The sequence below is a fragment of the Diabrotica undecimpunctata genome, chromosome 9, assembly GCF_040954645.1.
Source record: "Diabrotica undecimpunctata isolate CICGRU chromosome 9, icDiaUnde3, whole genome shotgun sequence".
Classification (NCBI taxonomy): domain Eukaryota; kingdom Metazoa; phylum Arthropoda; class Insecta; order Coleoptera; family Chrysomelidae; genus Diabrotica; species Diabrotica undecimpunctata.
Window position 1 is genome coordinate 4359743 of NC_092811.1, and position 21673 is coordinate 4381415.

The window sequence follows — 21673 nt, forward strand, 5'->3', positions numbered from 1 at the left end:
GCATTACTTATATACAGGTATAGACGTAAATAGGTAGAAATCTGATTTGTACAAATAACTACCGATTTACTCTGACGAAAATATGTGGTACAAGGGTAATACCAGAGATACTTAAGGGTTAATATATAATTTTGCTATCTTAGCATTAAAACCTCCCGTATGGCTAGTCCACACTGTATAATATTAAGTTGTATATAATTATACCAATCAGTCATGTCAGCATGTCAGTATGCAAATTCATGAAATCAGTGAAACTAATCAAAGAATACTTTTTTACATACACATTAAAATTCCCGTTGAGTGTTTTCCCGTACATCATAAAAATTATATCAATTTCGTGATTTTGAGCTTTAAAAAAAATGTAAAAGGTCGTCATCAAATACCAATAAATCGACATCAAAATTGGATATAAACGGCAAGCTTCTATTAGCCATTCTTCAGTCTGAAGACAAGGCAACCATGTCGATTAAAAGCATCAAATTTCTTGTGTTATTTTCAGTCGTTCTTGTAATAGAAGCAGATATTGATTATTGTTCGTTGACATGTCTCAATGGCAAACACCAACATACTGTTTGTATAAGAAAAAAAGAGGTACGTTTTTTTTATTGTTTCATTATAAATATTTTGAATACATTAAAATGACTAGATTATTCATTTCATTTAGTAGTGTCATTAATGAAACACTAAATGAAATTTCAAGAGTTGTGTATAAAATACCATGCCCAAATTGTGACAAAATATATAGAATAGAATAGAAAAACATGCTTTATTGTCACTGAAAATTGTACAATTTTATGGACAAAGCTTACAAAAAGTAAAAAAAAAATAACAATAACAATGAAAATTTACTAAAATTACATAATTCGTCACAAAACAAAACGTAATAAAGCATAGGTACAATCCATTGCAAAATTTCACTAAATTGCATGTCATGGATAGTATTAAATATAGATCACGAAGATATTTCACCTTCCTTCGCGACTAACAATGCTGATCCTGATGTCTTAAGTGGGAACCCAGTCTCGGATACTCCTATAAACAAATATTTTTCATTACCATATTTCAGAGATATCACTCCGGGGTTAACAAGGATTCTGAAAAGTGTTGAAAATAGCTTTGGCAATAATAATAACAACATTAAACTTAATGTGGCTTGTAGATCAGCCCTAACAATTAATAATCTTTATTCTAAGATAAAAGATAAGACTCCCATAGATAGGCTTAGTAATATTGTCTACAACATTCCATGTCTCTCTTGCAACAATTCCTACATCGGTCAAACATCTCAATTATTGAAATCACGTATTACACTACACAAAAGTGATTCTCGACTTCACCCTGACCGTTGTGCATTAGCCAAACATGTCCATTCCACTGGTCATCTCATGGACTATACTAACACCACAATTCTCCACCGTGAGAACAATAAATCTAAAAGAGAGTTCATTGAAATGTCTTATATTTTCCTTAACGATTTCTCCATTAATGTTAAGAGTGACATCAAGAATCTAAGCGATATATACCACCTGTTACTTAAATCAGATACCAAGAACAATACTATATCACAGATAACTAACTTGACTGATATATCCATTAACAACTAACATACCTTTATAATTAATTTCCATTAACAAAAAATATATAACATTCCCTTGCTTTTCTTAGATACGTCTCAATAAGATTCAATAATACATGAACAATATAATATAATTAAATAAAGAATATCAAAATAATATTTCCCTTTACTGGGATTTAAATTCATTCGTTTTTTACCAATGAACCTTAACGACATAAAGATTCATACGAACTAATGAAGTTGTCAGCGCTTGCGTTCTGGCTTAAACAGAACCTCACTTTTAACTATCTAAAAATCAAAAATTTAGTTATTGCCGACAATTCAAAGAATTACCTCCTTTTAAATGTAGTTACATTGGGTTTTTCGATTAACCTTGGGTAAGCCTTTACGTGTCAAGTTCAAAGCTACCATACATTTCAATCCTTATAAAAAACTTTTTTTGCACAGTAACAAAAAACACCACTATGTTACTAGCAAAGTTTTTTAATATTCTAACTCTACAATTCTAAGTTACGGTAAGATCAATAATGTTTTAATAGATAATATATGGTAGCTAATTATAATTTATTCTCTTTCAGCCCTGAAGAAGCCAAATTAATTCTCTTTGGCGAAAACGTTCGGCGAAACAATTGATACACATTAGAGTATTTCTTGCAGATTTCCCCAATATTTAAGAGTTTACTATATATATATATATATATATATATATATATATATATATATATATATATATATATATATAAATACTTTGTTGCTTGTACCGAAAAGTAATGTAATTTCCTAGTTATTCGTTAAGAAACTCTGCCACTGAATAATATGGTCTTTCAGATAGATAGGCTTTTGTCAATTTACGGAACTTACGGAAAAAAGTTGTAGATTTAAGTTGCAAAGGGAGAGGGTTGTATAATGTTTTTGCCGAATATAATATAGATTTCTTTACTAACTCAGTGGACGAGATCGGCAAATACACATCAAAGCTTGAATTTCTGGTGGAGTAGTCATGATTAGGTCTTGCTGGAAAAACATGTAGGTGTTTACGAATTAAGCAAACAGTTTCTAGAATATATAAAGAGGAAAGAGTTAAAATCCCGTGATTTTTGAAGTAGCTTCTGCGATATGTTATTCTACTGAGGCCAAAAAGATGCCGTATTGCTCTTTTTGTAATTTAAAAATAGCATTAGATTGGACAGCTGTACTAGAACCAAAAAAGGAAGGCCATAACGAAGATGAGAGCCTAACAAAGAAAAGTGTGTTATTTTGGAAAATGCTAAATTGATTTCCTTCGAAACAGATCTTATTGCATAGCAGACTGAGGCTAGTTTCTTACTTAACAAATCGATATGAAGGGCCATTTAAGGTTGCTGTCTATAAAAATACCAAGAAATTTTAAAGAAACAACGATTCTGATCTGGCTGTTATTAAGAAGCAAGGGTTAAAGAGCTCATTTATAGGATAATGCTACTGTCTTATCCGCGTTAAAAGAGAGTAAATTAGAGTTGGACCAGGTTTTTATTTTAAGCAGATCAGAAGTTATAATTGCATGAACAGTTGTAATATTAGAGTTCCTCGTGGTAATACTGGTATCATCAGCAAAAACAAAAATGTTTCCATCGATTTTTAAGTTAGTGATATCATTTATAAAGATAAGTACAAGTAGAGGATCCAGTACTGAACCTTGTGGTATTCCACATACAATGCTTTTGTGACTAGAGTCAGTATCATTTACTCTAACTAGTTGTTTCCTAGGCATCAAGTAAGATTAGAACTAATTCAAAGAAATACCTCGAATTCCGTAGGTATTTAGTTTTTTTATCAGAATGTCATGATTTACACAATCAAAAGCTTTGGCATAGTCACAAAAACAGTGGCACTATAAAGATTATTGTTTAGTGCTTGATAGACCTCATGTAATACAAAAAACATCACTGGTACATTTATAAGATAAAAAGCCGAACTGACTTTGTGATAAAATGTTGTTTTCAACGAGAAAGGGCATAAGTCGGCCTTTTATAAGTCTCTCAATAATTTTGGATAGGACCGGTAGTAAGGCAACTATAGACCGGTAAGGTCTATAGTTGCAGATATTAGATTTTTCACCACCCTTATGAAGAGGAATAATAATGGCTGTCTTTAGGCACTTTGGAAATTTACCTTTTTCAAAGGAATCGTTAATTAGTGAGACCAGGACTTCCAACACATTATTTGGAAAATTTAAGAAAATTTTTATGGATAGTCTATCAGTACTACAGGAAGATTTGCTTTTGATACTACTGATTGATTGGATCAGTTCAGATTTATCAACTGGTCTTACAAAGAATGAATTCAAGACCTTTTTTGAATTAAGGAGATAGGAAATAGGATCTTGTTGTGGCAATAGCTGATGTTATATTTTTACTCACATTAACGGAGTATTCATTTAGATTTTCAGGGTTTGGAAGAGAAAATGTTTGAGCTGTGTTAGTTTTATTTCTAAGATCGTTTATTATGGACCAAGTTTCCCTTGCAACATTGTTAGAGCTTCCCAGACGATTCTCATAGTACATTTTTGACGTGACAACGTCTTAAATTAGGTTGTGGCTCGGAGTCATTCATGAAAAAGTGTAACGCCCGCTCACGTCTGTTACGATGAGTCACCGAACGAGAGAGAGGCCCGCCAGACCGGCGAATGCCTTGCGTCTCTCTCCCACTCAAACATGATCGGTCCGCTGCGCGCGCAGCACTAGAGAATTAGGCGGGTTGAATCGGTGCGTGCTTGTGTCTCTGTCTTTCTCGAGCGTTCTTGGCGTTCAAGACACATTACAGCAGAAACACTTCCTTTCATTTCATATTTCTCCTATCATCGTCCTATCCTCAACAAAATCACTCAAATAGAAATTAGTTAAGTTTAAGTTTACATGTACAATGTTTTAGTAAACAAAATATATTTCTATAGTTAAAATTTGTGCAATTCTTATTTTCATTCAATTTCTTGTTCCTATTGTGCAATTTAATAATATTCATATCAATAAATATTCTACCGAGAAAAAGACGTTGTCACGTAAAATCTTCGCCCGTAAAACCTACTTTACAGGCAACCTTTTTTTTAGCTATTTTGATATAGCAAAAACTTCAGAACATTGCAAATCATGTAATCAATCTTAAACATGACTTAAATTCTCTGAAGCAGTCGTTTTAGAGAAGGAAAGAAAAGGACATATAGGTTTATTTTTGTTACCAAAATTAGGTAACATTTACTGGTACAACAAAAAATAACCAAAAGTAACAAGCGTATAGGGAATTTGTATTCATGATAAGTAATGTGAGTCATCTATCAGTTTACTCTGACAACATAACCTTAGTAGGGGTCTCTTAGTACTGAATACATTCCAGAGATATCCAAAACTCTTGAGACAAAAAATATGATCAATAGTCTTATAAGGTGCCCAAAGTGATCTATTTTTTTAAATATCCGTAAAGCCTTTGGTAGAACATGGGACAACTGTGTCCCAGTAGTGTTTTATATTGGGACCAATGTGTCCCATTAGTAATACACGAGTAAATTTTGAAGGTAATTTCAAGGTAATGTTCTTGTTGATCTGAACCTTCATGAGACTCTCCGTCACTGGGTAGATATTCGTCAGAATCTGAGCCAGGAAAACTTTCCACTGGTTCTGAAAAGTCACTTGGCTCTACAACGATGTTTTCCAATTCTTTTTGTGTTAAAAAACGTCTGGCCAAAATTCAGGAACTGCAAAGCGAAGAACTATTGTCACTATGTACAGTCGATATAAAATTGACACTAATGACCCGAGCAAAAAGACTACCGGGACGTCCATGTCCCATGTAGTCTTTTAACTCTTATTTTAATTCAATTACACTAACACTAAAAACACAATTAATTAATTTATAATATATTGATTTATCACTTGATTATACCAATTTATATTTAAGACTAACCCTGCGATTTAAATTATTCTATATTTATATCTTTTGCTTCAATGTCTGGAGATTTCTCGATGCCGCTACATCATAATTCGAATGTTTGAATTATTCCACCGCTCTCTAGAATGGTGGGTCGTCGAACGTCAGACAAGTGTTCGATAGACAGGGAGCTAGCTTAACATTGTGCCCTCCTTAAGAAATAATTCCTCCTGGAACCTTGCTGGAACTGGAATTAGATGCTGGTATCAGGAACTGGACTCTTTTTCACAACTCCCGGTTGTATAAAAGTGCCAATGCGCCGTTTTTTTTTTATTAATTAATGAACTAATTAATTTTTCAATCCCCAAGACTCCCACTTTGGGAGTTGAAATTTAAGAATGATTATATTTATAAAGTACGTCGCCTAAAAATAAAAATTGACAGCTCAGAAAATTTTTTTGTTTCTCATCATCAGCATAAACAAGAACCAAACCTGGTGAAAGTTTTTGATGACCCACCCCGTATAACCTTTATTATGTATATAATTTTTATATTTTAAAAATGTACATTTTTTTAGCAATGTGGAAAAGGTCCAAAATGCCACTCAAACTTTCGACAAGTAGCCCTTACTGACGAGATGAGAAGATTAATTCTAGATCACCACAATACCCTTAGAAATAAAGTAGCTACTGGACAAGAAAAAATAGGAAATCAACCTCCAGCTTCGAATATGAGAGCTATGGTAAGACTATCACCGAGTTTCTTATTAATAGGAATATTTTTGTAATAGAATGCAATAAAAGCTAGATATGACTGAGAAACTACATAAAAAAAATGAATAGATTGTGATCCCTATCCGAAAACCAATATATAGTATCAATTTGACTTGGCCACTGGTACAACACAGTCCAATGATTTCGCCTATAAAATTAAATGCCGCGCCTTGTGGACACCCAACTTTTATTTATCCAATAGCAAGCATGTTATGATTGAATGCTGCTCGATGGGGATTAGACGCGACATTTCTACGTTATTGATTTTTATTTCATTCAACTTCATTTCGCGCTTCGCGTTGCTCGTCAGTTTGACTTGCTCGTATATTTTTTTACTTGTGGCATTATGACGTAAGTTGCTAAGTTTTCGTGGTCTTCCTACTGATCTTCTTCCTATTGGGGAACCGTCTCTTGCCGTCTTTACTACTATATTTGTTGTCATTCGGCTTATATAATCGTTCCATTCTACTCTTCTATTTCTTACCCAGTTCTTGATGTTCTCCACCTTGCATCTACGTCGTATATCTGTACTTCTAGCTCTGTCCCATAGTGTCTTACCATCAATTTTTCCAAGTGTATTCATCTCTGCTGTTTCTAACATCCTTTTTCTCTTCTTTGTGTCAGGTCTTGTTTCTGCCGCGAAAGTCATTATTGATCTGATGAGTGTTTTGTAAATTCTGCTTTTCATTTCTTTCCTGATATTTTTATTTCTCCATATTGTTTCATTCAGGCAACCTGCGTCTCCGATTGCTCTATTCACTTGATCTTCTACTTCTGTTTCGAGCTTTACGTAGTTAGATAATGTGATGCCTAGATGTTTGAACTCTATCACTTTTTCTATTATCTGACCTTCCAGCTCCAATTTACATCTCAGTAAATATGCTGTTGTAACCATGCATTTTGGTCTTTTTGGGGAAATTAATTGGGGTTTTCTGGCGGTTATATTAAATTGGTGCAGCATACGTTGTAAATCGTCTTCACTTTGAAAGAGCAGTATTGCGTCGTCTGCGTAGCAGATTATTTACTTTTTTTATTATTTCATCCATAATCAGGTTGAACAATAGCGGACTCAGGTAATCTATCTATCTTATCCCATTGCCAGCTTCAATAGGGTCAGTTAGTTCTTCTACTTTTACTTTTATTGTGTTGTTTTGGTAGATATTTTCGATCGTTTTGATTATTCCTAGAAATTTTTAACAGAAAAAAAATTTTTAGTTTCTTAGTGTTTCTTTATAACCATGTGAGTCTATCAAAACCTACCAAAAATCGATATTAAATTAAACTTTTACGAGCAATATTGCATGCGGTCACGATGAACTAAATTCGAAATTCTTGTAAATTCTTGTTTATAATTTCTTTTTGAGAAATCCTTCTCAAAACACTCACTGAACAAATAAGAACTGGATAAACGGTCCTATTGAATGGGGAGTGCTTTAAAAACTCAAGAATTTTGACCGAGCAATGATGCTGTTAGAGAACATTTTCATCGTGGCAACTATCAAACGCAAAATTGTTTGGTATTAGTTACATGATTCCTCTGTTCGTAAAGCTTTAAACGCTATGCAACTTGTCTTTTTTACCTCCTTGCATATTTCATTGACTTATCTGCGAATTTATGGGGTTTTCCTTATATTTCCCTTTCTATTCTTTACTATTCATAGTTCGAATGTTTCTAATAGTACTTGATATGTAGTATCCTTCATTTTTTCCCATTTCCTAGTTTGGTTTAAAGTTTTTTTTATTACTTGATTTGCGCCATCTTTTATTTTTATTCATCTTAATAGTATTTTTAATGATTAATCCCAATCAATCTAATGTAACTGAATTATTAAGAACGGCTGCCAGCAATAGTAGGAAGAAGAAAAGAAAAAGAATCTATAAGAAATTCTGTAAGAAATTTATCCAAGTGTTGCTACGCCACTGGTAGCAAACAATTTCCAATTTTATAAGATCTACCAAGGTAACTTTCTCCGAGCAAATTCCAAAGAAATCGCTGGTATAAAGCATTCAAAAGCTGTTTTAACCATTGAAAGCTGGTACCTAGAAAATCCCCGGATAGCAATCATTCAAAAGGGGTTTTTATCTACCTAATAGAAATTTCGAAGAAATTTTCCCTGGCCCCAGATAGATGAGGCAGTGATAATTTGAAAGTAGTTACGTAGTCAGTGTCAGTTTAGTGTTCGATCAAAGGGGTCGACGCATTTATGGTTTAAGGGTTTTAGACTCCCGCGTATTGAGTATACCTAGTTATTGTTATATAGCTTATAGTTTAAAGGCTACATGTTTCGCAAACGCTCATTATTAATCAAGTATATTGTTATATTACTAATTTATTTTACACCAGTAATTATATAATTTATCTACATTTATTATAATACGTGGGTTACATTTTAAAACGCGACGCGATGTTCAAAAACTAACTGTTATGTTTACAACAAAATTCCTCTTTAAATATAATTACCTTACTTAGTGCGCTCTAAATGGTAGTAAGATCGCCATCCTAATTTGTGGAACAAATCTTCTGTTTATTTCTACCAGAATCTAATCTAATTTAAGCTGGTATTTTTGTTTTAGAGTTGGAATAAAGAACTAGAATATATAGCGCAATGTTGGACAAACAATTGTGAGTACAAACACGACGATTGCAGAAAAACAGGTAAGCAATTCTTTTTGTTGCAATCTTCATCATGCTTTTTGCTTGTATTTCAATGCGGGGTTAACGTTCTTTAATATTATGTCATAATAATATCAATCTTCTTCACAGACATGTCCTGTCTAAACACTATATTCTAAGCCTCCCCACTAAGTTCTATTATCATCATTGGCTCCACAACCCATGGTGGGTCGTGCCCTGCTCAAGGATAAGTCTCCATTCTCTCCTATTCTTCGCTTTGGCTTTCCAGTTTCGTACTCCCAACATTCTCAAGTCATCCTCCACCTGATCCTTAAATCGTGCTCTGGCTCTGCCTCTCCTTCTCACTCCGTCTATTCTTTGGTTATAAATATGTTTTGGCGGCTTTATCTCATTCATTCTCTTTATGTGACCTAACCACCGCAGCCGGTTTATTTTGATGGACCTAATAATATTAGGTTTGTGATACAGGCGGTAGAGTTCGAAATTATAGCGTCTACGCCAAATCATCTTAAACGTTCTTCATCGCTCTTTGTCATCGTCCATGTTTCCGACGCTTAGGTGAGGATGGGCTTGATAAGAGTTCTGTATATCGCTAGTTTCGTTCTTTTTGTAACTAGGCTTGTTGTTAAAAAACTTTTTAATCCATAATAGGCTCTCTTTGCCAGATATATCCGTCTGTTAATTTCTACACTTACTGCATTATTTTGATTAATTTGTTAATCTAGTAATATAAACTCTCTTACTCTTTCGAAATTATATGTTACGATCGTTAGATCTTTGGGTTGTGCTGCTTGTATATAATTTGGTACTTTCACATACTTCGTCTTACTAGTATTAACCTCTAGTCCCATTCTTTTTGTTGCTGCTTCAAGCGCCTTAAATGATTTGACCACGTCGGCCTTTCTTCTTGCAATAATGTCGATGTCATCGATTGCTTTTTCTAGTGCAATATTGAATAGAAGGCACGATAGGCTGCCTCCTTGTCTAAGTCCTATCTGAGACTGGAACGTTCTGGAAACTCCGTTCTGCACTCTAACTTTACACTCGACTCTTGAGAGGGTCGCTTTCACCAATTTTGCCGAGCTTGCCTTAGAAGGAATATTTGATCGGTCGTTGATCTTTCTTTACGAAACCCACACTGATATTTACCTATTATGTCTTCGCAATATCCCGATAGTAGATCGTAAAGAATATATGCCAATATTTTGTATGTTACGTTTAGGAGGGTTATTACTCTGTAGTTGTCACATATTCTTTGATCTACTTTTTTGTGGATAGGTACAATTATACCTACATTCCAGTCTTTTGGTAACTTTATTTGCATCCAGATCAGTTCAGTCTACATATACAGTATGTCAGGTTTTTTTTGCCATGCTTTAAAAGTTCTGAAGGAATGCTATCTGCCCCAGGAGCTTTGTTTTCTTTCAATTTTGTATAGCTTGGATGACGTCTACCTCTGATGGGATGTTATCTTTCTCTCTTTCGTCGTCAATGTCCTCGAGTTGGATTTTCTGATTCGTGAAGCCCTGTCTCACCTCTTATATTTAGCCTTTCCTCGAAGTTTTCTGTCCATCTTTCTAGTATCTGGTCCTGGTCACCAATGATCTCCCCTGTTCTATTTCTAACGATTAATAATCTAGGTTTGAATTCTTTCCTGTTCTGGTTAATCCTCTTGTAGAACTTTCGCGTTTCTGCTTGTGCCTTATAGTCATCTAGTCCTTTAAGTTGGCTCTCTATATGCTCTTTCTTCTTTTTTTTTAAGTATTCGTTTTTCTTCTCGTCTCAGCTGCCTATACTCTTACTCTGTTTGTCTCGTTCTTCGCCCTTGGAGTCTTCTATATGCTTGATTTTTTTCTTTGCGTTACTTGTGCGCATTCCTCATCGTACCAGTCTGACCTTAATTTTTTACGTTTTTGCTTTCCGATAACTTCAGTTGCCACTTCTTCCAATATGGCTCTACACTACCTCCAATAGTTGTTAATATCTTCAACTATAACATCCGTGCAGCCTTCCAGCTTGCTTTCAAGACTTTCCTCGAATCTCTTAGCTATCTCAGGGTCCTTCAACGCTTCTACTTTAAGTTGACTCCTTCTTCTTTCTTTGCGTTGGAGATTCTTGCTCTTAGTTTAGGTTGTAGTAGGTAATGGTCCGTGTCTATGTTCGCCCCGCGTCTTGCACGTACGTCTATCACGTCGCTGAAGTGTCTTGCGTCAACCACCACATGGTCGATTTAATTTACTGTATTCCCATCTGGACTTCTCCATGTTCCCTTATATATATATATATATATATATATATATATATATATATATATATATCTTTGTACCTGAAGCATGTGCTGGCAATCACCATGTTCATTGAGGAGGCTAAGTGTATTATCGAATTCCGTTGTTGTTTGACTCTTCATGTAAACTATGAATTCCAATGGTTGGCTTGTATTTCCTCTCCTTACCTATCTTTGCATTAAAATCTCCTATTAAGACCTTTACGTCATTTCTAGGACAATGTTGTATGATATTTTCCAGTTGTTCATAAAATTGTTCTTTTTCTTATTTCGGCTTCTCCTCAGTTGGTGCATGAACATTTATTATTGAATATTTAAAGAATTTACCTCTGATTCTTAGTGTGCATAATCTTTCGTTGAGAGGTTGGAAGTCTATTATAAGGTGCTTTACTCTTTAATTGACTATGAATCCCGTTCCTAATTTGTGTTCCGTTGGATGTCAGCCATAATATATCGTATAATTATTTTTCTCTAATATTTTATTTCCCAACCACCTCATTTCCTGAAGTGCAATTATATCGCTCTTATATACTTCTACACTGTTAATGAGAGACTGCAAGGCTCCTGGCCTATAAAGAGATCTTACATTCCACGAGAATAATCTTAAATCATTGTCCTTTTTCTCACCGTGTTGTCGTCTAGATTTCAGTCCGGTAACTTTACCTTGAATTTTCGTAACATGCTGTTTTTTATGGTGTCAGGGTGTTAACCCTACGCCCAACCCCCAACCTAGAGGACCAGTTCACCCGCACTCGTCAGTTTCCGACCTAACTTTCCACCCTGGTTGGATACCGGATCTCCAGTTGGGTTGCTCGGTTTACAGGGGATACCAGAGTGAAGGTGAGAGTCGGATTTGAGTAGAAGAGGCTAATTAGAGTAAACTGGAATCAACTCCATGTTTTCGCATTCTACCCCTTTACCCACCCCCACCCCCACGTGTATATTACCTTCTGTTATAACTTTCTACTCTGTTTTTTATTACAACTATGATAAATATTTTTTATGTTATTAAGTTGATTTGTATTTTTGCAGAACAATGGGGAGGGGTAGGACAAAACCTAGCTATACAGGCTGGTTACAATTTTGCCCATAAAGATTTGGACGCAATCAAAAAATCAATTAATGCCTGGTACAGTGAAGTAAAAAATTTTAATTCATCAATATTGCCCAGATTTAAGTCAAAGTAAGTACGTCTTCAAATGACGTTTGAAAATTAGGTTTCTGCTAAATCAGTAAATACAATAATTAAAAACGTCATCGTGGTAGCAGGAGAAATAACGGTAGATAAAGTAGATCTAAGTAAAGGTAAACCCTGGATGACCTATGATATACTAGATTTGATGGAGGTCAAACACATATATGGTGCGATATGAGGACGACACAGTACTCCTGGCATTATAGTACTCATATCAGGAAATTTTATAAAAGAATGAGTTTTAGAAATATCAGAAAAATTAAAAAATATTGGATTTGGAGCTTCAATTAGCTAGTTGGATAGGTTTTGCAAGAGAATGACGATAGGAAGCTAAAAATATTTTTAATGCTGCCGAATCCGGACGCGGAAGAAACAAGACCTGACAAAGAGAAGAAAAAAAGGATGTTAGAAACAGCAGAGATAAAAACACTTGGAAAAATTGATGGTAAGACACTATGGGACAGAGCTAGAAGTACAGATATACGACGTAGATGCAAAGTGGAGAACATCAAAAACTGGGTAAGAAATAGAAGAGTAGAATGGAACGATCATATAAGCCGAATGACAACAAATGAATGAATGAATGAACAAATGAATGAATGACAAAAAAGTAAAGACGGCAAGAGACGGTTCCCCAATAGGAAGACGATCAGTAGGAAGACCACGAAAACGATGGAACGACAACATTGAAAAACAGACAGAGTCATGTCTATATAAAAAGAAGAAGAACAAGAACTTTTGTGGTAAGCTTAAGTGCGATGTTCAGTAGATTTATACCTCTATAATTGTTGGGGTTTTCTTTATCTCCTTTCTTGAACATTGGTATCATTATGTTGTTTCTCCATGCGGCTGGTATCTTGCAGTGCAATATCAGTTTTTCTATGTTTTGTCATCTCTAGGGTTATACTTTCTCCTCCGTGTTTTATAAGCTCGTTGGTTATTCCGTCTGGTCCTGGTGACCTTCTATTTTTGAGTGAATTTATGGCTATTTCTACTTCCTGAAAACTGATTACTATTTCGTGTCTTAATTCAGGTAAGTTATTGTGTTGATTATAATTTTCCTTCCCAGCAATATATACAAAAATAAAGGCGACAGAAAAGATTGTAAGAACTACAGAGGGCTTAGTGTAACTAACTCAATCTGTAGAGTCTACGGGAAGATAATTAGAAGCCGAATTGAAGATTGTTGGGAAGGCGCTGAAGATTAGAGTGGCTTTCGTACTGGTCGTTCTTGTATAGACAATGTGTTCTGATTAAAACAAACAATATAAAAGCATTTGGAGCATAATATGGAGACACACATGGTATTTATTGATCTTCAAAAAGCGTATGACAGTGTCCCATTAGCCAAGCTATGGCAGGTGCTAGAAGACAAGAATATTCCACCGATTTACATTAATGCTGTAAGGGAGTTGATATGACGAGTGTAATAAAGATTGGACAAAAAGTGACAAAAAAGATAAAAGTGACCAAAGGACTTCGCCAAGGCTGCTGCATTGCACCTACACTCTTTAAGATTTATTTGGAGGGGGTTTTAGATATTTGGAAAATGTGAACCTATGGGTGTTAAAATTGGAGACCATACACTGTACAGCTTGCATTTTGCTGATGACCAAGTAATACTTGCAAAAGATCAAGATGATATCCACTACATGTTACGAAAAATAGATGAAGAATATACTAAGTGGGGCTTATCAATTAATCCATCAAAAACAGAGTACGTAGTAGTGGGAGGTGAAGGAAAGCACTTAGAACTAGGAAGCAAACAAATTCAAAATACTGATAGCTATAAATATCTCGGTGTAAATATTACAAACAATGGTCGGAATACAAAAGAAATAGCTACTAGAATTGGTCAAGGAAATTCAGCAATACGCCAACTGAATAGTATACTTTGGAACAACCACATCACCCGAAACACAAAAATTAGGATATACAAAAGTATCATAGAAAGCATTGGTACATATGGTTCAGAGTTTTGGGTAATAAATAAAAATGACGCATCCAAAATAAAAGCAATGAAAATGAATTATTGGAGAAGATGTTGCCAACTCACTAGAAGACATAGAGTAAGGAATACTGAAATCAGAGAGCGTATGGGCATAGACATTGACGTCCTGGAAACAATAGAATGCAAAAGGCTGAAATAGATATATAATAAATTTTCCTTTCCTTTAAACAGTTCCGTTAGGTATCTTTCCCATTCGTTTGCTGGTATGTTATTGTATTCCTTCAGTTCTGCCATTTCTTTCCGTTGGTTTCTTATGAATCTCCGTATTTGTTTTTGTGTACCGTAGAAGTCGTTTTCCATCCTTTTTGTAAACTGTTCTCAGAGTTTATTTTTTGTTCTTCTTACCAACTGATATGTTTCATTTTTTATTCATCTATAGGTGTCTTTTGATTCTGGAGTATTTAATGTTTTGAACTTCGTATAGTCCTCTCGTTTCTCTTTACATTTCTCTTTTATTTCTTTTCTGTTTTCGTTCTGATCCGTTTAATTTTATATTTATATCTATGTTTTTTATAATTTCTAATTTATTTTAAATTCTCTGGTAGATCATTGTATAATGTGGGTCATATGTAACCAACATATCTCTGGAGTATGGATTTATTACATTTAGGTAAAATTGCATTATTCATGATAAATGATAAGAAATTATAAAATTATAAGAAGAAGAATAGAAGTTTAACCAAATGTATTTTTGACAAATATTATTATTTTTATTTAGTTTCTATGATAATTTAGCCGAGAGTTTTAAACGTGGTTTAGAAGATAATTATCTTAAGTGCATTTCAATTGGAAAAACCAAGGCCATAATAATCGGGGATAGTTTATCAAATTTTAACCAAAATGTGTATTTTATATCTTTAGAGGTAAAATTGTAGTTGCTACATAGAAACCATTCTTTATCTATTATTGTTTATAATCTCCTGTGGGAAAATTATTTCCTCTGTTCGTCCTTCAAAATTCCAAGATTTCCGGGTAGAATGATGTTACGACTCAGATAAAGAAAAATTATTTAAAGTGCCTACTAGAAAAAATAGTACAACAAATATTTCAATTTATATATAAAGTTGGGTTAATCGAATAAGAAATGAAATAGTTTTACATCCAATGAAAGAGAGCACAGAAATAACAAAAACGATAAAAATTCGAAAGGTACAATATTTCGGTCATGTAATGAGACATCCAGAGAGGTATAACCTTCTACACCTCATAATACAGGGTAAGATCGCTGGAAGAAGAGGCCCAGGCTGACGAAGAACATCCTGGCTCCGAAATCTCCGAGAATGGTATCAAGAGACCACCGCTAATTTATTTAGAGCCGCCGTAAACAAAGGTATTATTGCCAATATGATCGTCAACGTTCGATATTCGAACAGGGTACTGAAAGAAGAAGATCCACCATCTTCTTCTCTTTTTTTAATTTGATTAAATAAGCAGAGCTCATCACAACAAAAGGTGCGGAAGCAACAACGAGATTTTCTGGACGACCTCTATCCATATTGACTGTTACACAACTGATTCTTGATTCAGTTTTTAAGAATACTTGCGTATACTTGCCACGTCTGTTCACGCTCATGTACTTGTCAATTGTATACGTCGCGTAAGTGCCCTGCTTGTCATCGTAATCGCAAAGCTCGTATACTTGCAAAGTAGGCAAATAATTGTGTACTTGCCAAGTACACGAGTCATTTGAGTCCGCCTTAAGAATAATTTTAAAATCCCTAAACTAGCTTCTTTTTGAGAACTTGCCAAAATAAAGAGTATTGCTGTAATGAGTAAATCCTTTATATTGCATTTTATTTAAGATTAACGTTTTATTTTAGGGGTAAAGTAATTCATCACTACACTCAATTAGTATGGGCTAAAACAGACCACGTTGGATGTGCTTTAACGTTCTACAAAAATAGCACTGGATGGAACGTCCATTTGATGGCTTGCAACTATGGCCCTATGGGCAATTACAAATATTTCTCAGTCTATAAGCAAGGTACACCTGCGTCAGATTGTGGAAAATTGCCAGTAAATAAAAAATACCCCGGACTATGTGGACCTGATAATCTTTAAACGGTCGACTACTACGTAGTGTATTTTTGATATAAAATTAATAAAATAACAAATAAAAATTGGTTTATTTATATATTGACATTACATAAACCTTATAATATTTTTTGAAACCGCAGGATCCAAAAAAGTGAGAAGCAATGAAAAGCAAACATTAGAGAGAAATTATCGAAGGATAGCCAAAAACTTAAGTCTCTCCTCTTAGAATTAGTTGTGCACATACTGAGCACAGAGATATGATGAGAAGAATTATTGGTCACCGCTATGGCTTATGTGCTGAACAAGGCTTAAAACAAGATGACTGGGCGACATCGAAGATATAAGAGCAATGAATATCGAGGACTGGAAAGTCCAATGGAGAGACAAGTGGAAATAGAAAATAGTCATGACAACAGCAAAAACGTAGAGCAAATTCTGGGAATAGGATTTGCAAAATTCTCTGGCGTTATTAATAATCCCTAGAGATTGCAAAGCATGCATGATGATCCATTATGTTCTTTAATCTTTAGTTTTCTTGTAACGTCGTTTGAAGCCACATACCTTTTCACTTGGCTCCGAAATCTCCGAGAATGGTATCAAGAGACCACCGCTAATTTATTTAGAGCCGCAGTAAACAAAGTTATTAATGCCAATATAATCGCCAACGTTCGATAATCGGACAGGGTACTGAAAGAAGAAGATCCACCATCTTCTTCTCTTTTTTTAATTTGATTAAATAAGCAGAGCTCATCACAACAAAAGCTGCGGAAGCAACAACGAGATTTTCTGGACGACCTCTATCCAGTGGCGGCTTTTGGGGGTAGGCAGGATAGACCGGGCCTACCCAATACTTTTAAAAGCTTTAAAATTGAAAAACGTATATTCAAAAATTATGTTAATGCATGTAAATAACTTTTAAATGTACTAAATTACTCAATACATTAGCGTCCGTTAAAACAACTATGTTGTTATATTCCCACAGAAAACATCGAATCGTATTCACGCATTTTAAATATCATTAATAGGCCCGATAGGAACTGGCCGACCCAGCTCACATAAGATCCCCGTACAATAAGCGTTTGAAGTTGCAGCTTGCCGGACAATGATTTATATTGTCGTGTTTATGCTTGCTGTTTAGGCACCAGACGATCGGGCCTACGCCGATCATTGTTGTCACTTGTAACGTAATTATCGAATTGTAATATAAATTTTCTTTTAAATTATGATAAAAAAATATGTAACATAATCTATAATTGTAACATATTTTTAAACAAACAACACAATTGCAAACAAGTGCACGGTGGCCCAAATAAATTTTAAAAAAATCGTAAAATTCGAAAAAAAAAGATTCCCACTCACACAAAAAAAATGTATTACACACACTGGCGGATACAGAATTTTTTTTTGGAGAGGTCATGGATCTTGAGGGTGATTACTTTTCTCTGATGCAAGGTCACTTTTAGTCTTACCACTAATAGAATAAGTGGGTTTTCAAATATTTTTAGGGGTGGGGGTCATGATCCCGTGACCCATCCCTCTGGATCCGCCACTGATTACACATAGCTATATGTAATTTGCTGGCTTGGCCTACCCAAAATTTTACCACACCAGCCGCCACTGCCTCTATCCATATTGACTGTCACACCACTGATTCTTGATTCAGTTTTTAAGATGTTCAAGCTCATGTACTTGTCAATTGTATACGTCGCGTGAGTGCCCTGCTTGTCATCGTAATCGCAAAGCTCGTATACTTACAAAGTAGGCCAATAATTGTGTACTTGCCAAGTACACGAGTCATTTAAGTCCGCCTTAAGAATAATTTTAAAATCCCTAAACTAACTTTTTTTTGAGAACTTGCCAAAATAAAGAGTATTGCTGTAATGAGTAAATCCTTTATATTACATTTTATTTAAGATTAACGTTTTATTTTAGGGGTAAAGTAATCCATCACTATACTCAATTAGTATGGGCTAAAACAGACCACGTTGGATGTGCTTTAACGTTCTACAAAAATAGCACCGGATGGAACGTCCATTTGATGGCTTGCAACTATGGCCCTACGGGCAATTACAACTATTTCTCAGTCTATAAGCAAGGTACACCTGCGTCAGATTGTGGGAAATTGACAGTAAATAAAAAATACCCCGGACTATGTGGACCTGATAATCTTTAAACGGTCGACTACTACGTAGTGTATTTTTGATATAAAATTAATAAAATAACAAATAAAAATTGGTTTATTTATATATTGACATTACATAAACCTTATAATATTTTTTAAAACCGCAGGATCCAAAAAAGTGAGAAGCAATGAAAAGCAAACATTAGAGAGAAATTATCGAAGGATAGCCAAAAACTTAAGTCTCTCCTCTTAGAATTAATTGTGCACATACTGAGCACAGAGATATAATGAGAAGAATTATTGGTCACAGCTGTGGCTTATGTGCTGAACAAGGCTTAAAACAAGATGACTGGGCGAAGTCGAAGTTATAAGAGCAATGAATATCGAGGACTGGAAAGTCCAATGGAGAGACAAGTGGAAATAGAAAATAGTCACGACAACAGCAAAAACGTAGAGCAAATTCTGGGAATAGGATTTGCAAAATTCTCTGGCGTTAGTAATAATCCCTAGAGATTGCAAAGCATGCATGATGATCCATTATGTTCTTTAATCTTTAGTTTTCTTGTAACGTCGTTTGAAGCCACATACCTTTTCACTTGGCTCCGAAATCTCCGAGAATGGTATCAAGAGACCACCGCTAATTTATTTAGAGCCGCAGTAAACAAAGTTATTAATGCCAATATGATCGCCAACGTTCGATAATCGGACAGGGTACTGAAAGAAGAAGATCCACCATCTTCTTCTCTTTTTTTAATTTGATTAAATAAGCAGAGCTCATCACAACAAAAGCTGCGGAAGCAACAACGAGATTTTCTGGATGACCTCTATCCAGTGGCGGCTTTTGGGGGTAGGCAGGATAGACCGGGCCTACCCAATAATTTTAAAAGCTTTAAAATTGAAAAACGTATATTCAAAAATTATGTTAATGCATGTAAATAACTTTTAAATGTACTAAATTACTCAATACATTAGCGTCCGTTAAAATAACTATGTTATTATATTACCACAGAAAGCATCGAATCGCATTCAGGCGTTTTAAATATCATTAATAGTCCCGATCGGAAGTGGCCGACCCAGCTCACATAAGATCCTTGTACAAAAAGCGTTTGAAGTTGCAGCTTGCCGGACAATGATTTATATTGTCGTTTTTATGCTTGCTGTTTAGGCACCAGACGATCGGGCCTACGCCGATCATTGTTGTCACTTGTAACGTAATTATCGAATTGTAATATAAATTTTCTTTTAAATTATGATAAAAAAATATGTAACATAATCTATAATTGTAACATATTTTTAAACAAACAACACAATTGCAAACAAGTGCACGGTGGCCCAAATAAATTTTAAAAAAATCGTAAAATTCGAAAAAAAAAGATTCCCACTCACACAAAAAAAATGTATTACACACACTGGCGGATACAGAATTTTTTTTTGGAGAGGTCATGGATCTTGAGGGTGATTACTTTTCTCTGATGCAAGGTCACTTTTAGTCTTACCACTAATAGAATAAGTGGGTTTTCAAATATTTTTAGGGGTGGGGGTCATGATCCCGTGACCCATCCCTCTGGATCCGCCACTGATTACACATAGCTATATGTAATTTGCTGGCTTGGCGTACCCAAAATTTTACCACACCAGCCGCCACTGCCTCTATCCATATTGACTGTCACACCACTGATTCTTGATTCAGTTTTTAAGATGTTCAAGCTCATGTACTTGTCAATTGTATACGTCGCGTGAGTGCCCTGCTTGTCATCGTAATCGCAAAGCTCGTATACTTACAAAGTAGGCCAATAATTGTGTACTTGCCAAGTACACGAGTCATTTAAGTCCGCCTTAAGAATAATTTTAAAATCCCTAAACTAACTTTTTTTGAGAACTTGCCAAAATAAAGAGTATTGCTGTAATGAGTAAATCCTTTATATTACATTTTATTTAAGATTAACGTTTTATTTTAGGGGTAAAGTAATCCATCACTACACTCAATTAGTATGGGCTAAAACAGACCACGTTGGATGTGCTTTAACGTTCTACAAAAATAGCACCCTATGGAACTTCCATTTGATGGCTTGCAACTATGCCCCTACGGGCAATTACAAATATTTCTCAGTCTATAAGCAAGGTACACCAGCGTCAGATTGTGGGAAATTGCCAGTAAATAAAAAATACCCCGGACTATGTGGACCTGATAATCTTTAAAAGGTCGACTACTACGTAGTGTATTTTTGATATAAAATTAATAAAATAACAAATAAAAATTGGTTTATTTATATATTTACATTACATAAACCTTATAATATTTTTTGAAACCGCAGGATCCAAAAAAGTGAGAAGCAATGAAAAGCAAACATTAGAGAGAAATTATCGAAGGATTGCCAAAAACTTAAGTCTCTCCTCTTAGAATTAATTGTGCACATACTGAGCACAGAGATATAATGAGAAGAATTATTGGTTACCACTATGGCTTATGTGCTGAACAAGGCTTAAAACCAGATGACTGGGCGACGTCGAAGATATAAGAGCAATGAATATCGAGGACTGGAAAGTCCAATGGAGAGACAAGTGGAAATAGAAAATAGTCACGACAACAGCAAAAACGTAGAGCAAGTTCTAGGAATAGGATTTGCAAAATTCTCTGGCGTTAGTAATAATCCCTAGAGATTGCAAAACATGCATGATGATCCATTATGTTCTTTAACCTTTAGTTTTCTTGTAACGTCGTTTGAAGCCACATACCTTTTCACTTGACTTCACACCATCTCAATCGGGTTCAGCTCGCAATGGTAAAGCGGCAGTCTCAAAATCTTCACGCCATATTTTTCTGCAATTATTTTAATTTTGTACTTGTCGTACTCATCTCTAAATGCGGCCGGAGTATCCAGTAATTAACTTTTTAGGTAATATTGATGGTTGCATCTCGAGAACGATGATGGAACTTGTGAAATGACTTTTGAAAAAGTCTTTTGAACCTTTGAAAAGTATTGTTCGTCGGGAACATCCGCGTAGTTCGGTAGTGATCTTTGTAAAAAAAAAGATCATTTAAAACGTACATGTGTGACCAAAGATGCTGCTAGTGCAACTTTTAGTAAAACAGTTGCGTGAGCAACTAGAAGAACGCGATGAAGACTGCAGCGGGTCCA

At 34.9% G+C, this 21673-nt stretch overlaps 1 protein-coding gene across 3 annotated transcripts; it reads left to right on the forward strand.

The window, feature by feature from the left end:
* Positions 1–285: 285 nt before the first annotated feature.
* LOC140450109 (venom allergen 5-like) lies at positions 286–20755 on the forward strand. 3 transcript variants are annotated; one of them, XM_072543542.1, is made up of 5 exons: positions 286–591; positions 6054–6218; positions 8824–8905; positions 12201–12351; positions 20492–20755. In XM_072543542.1, exons 1-5 carry the CDS (start codon positions 460–462, stop codon positions 20730–20732), a joined length of 771 nt encoding a protein of 256 aa, XP_072399643.1. In that variant the 5' UTR covers positions 286–459; the 3' UTR covers positions 20733–20755. The 3 variants fall into 3 exon arrangements, with proteins under 3 accessions (XP_072399643.1, XP_072399644.1, XP_072399642.1); XM_072543543.1 differs by lacking the exon at positions 20492–20755 and adding an exon at positions 18344–18643; XM_072543541.1 differs by lacking the exon at positions 20492–20755 and adding an exon at positions 16195–16494 and having other exon boundaries at positions 288–591.
* Positions 20756–21673: the final 918 nt, after the last annotated feature.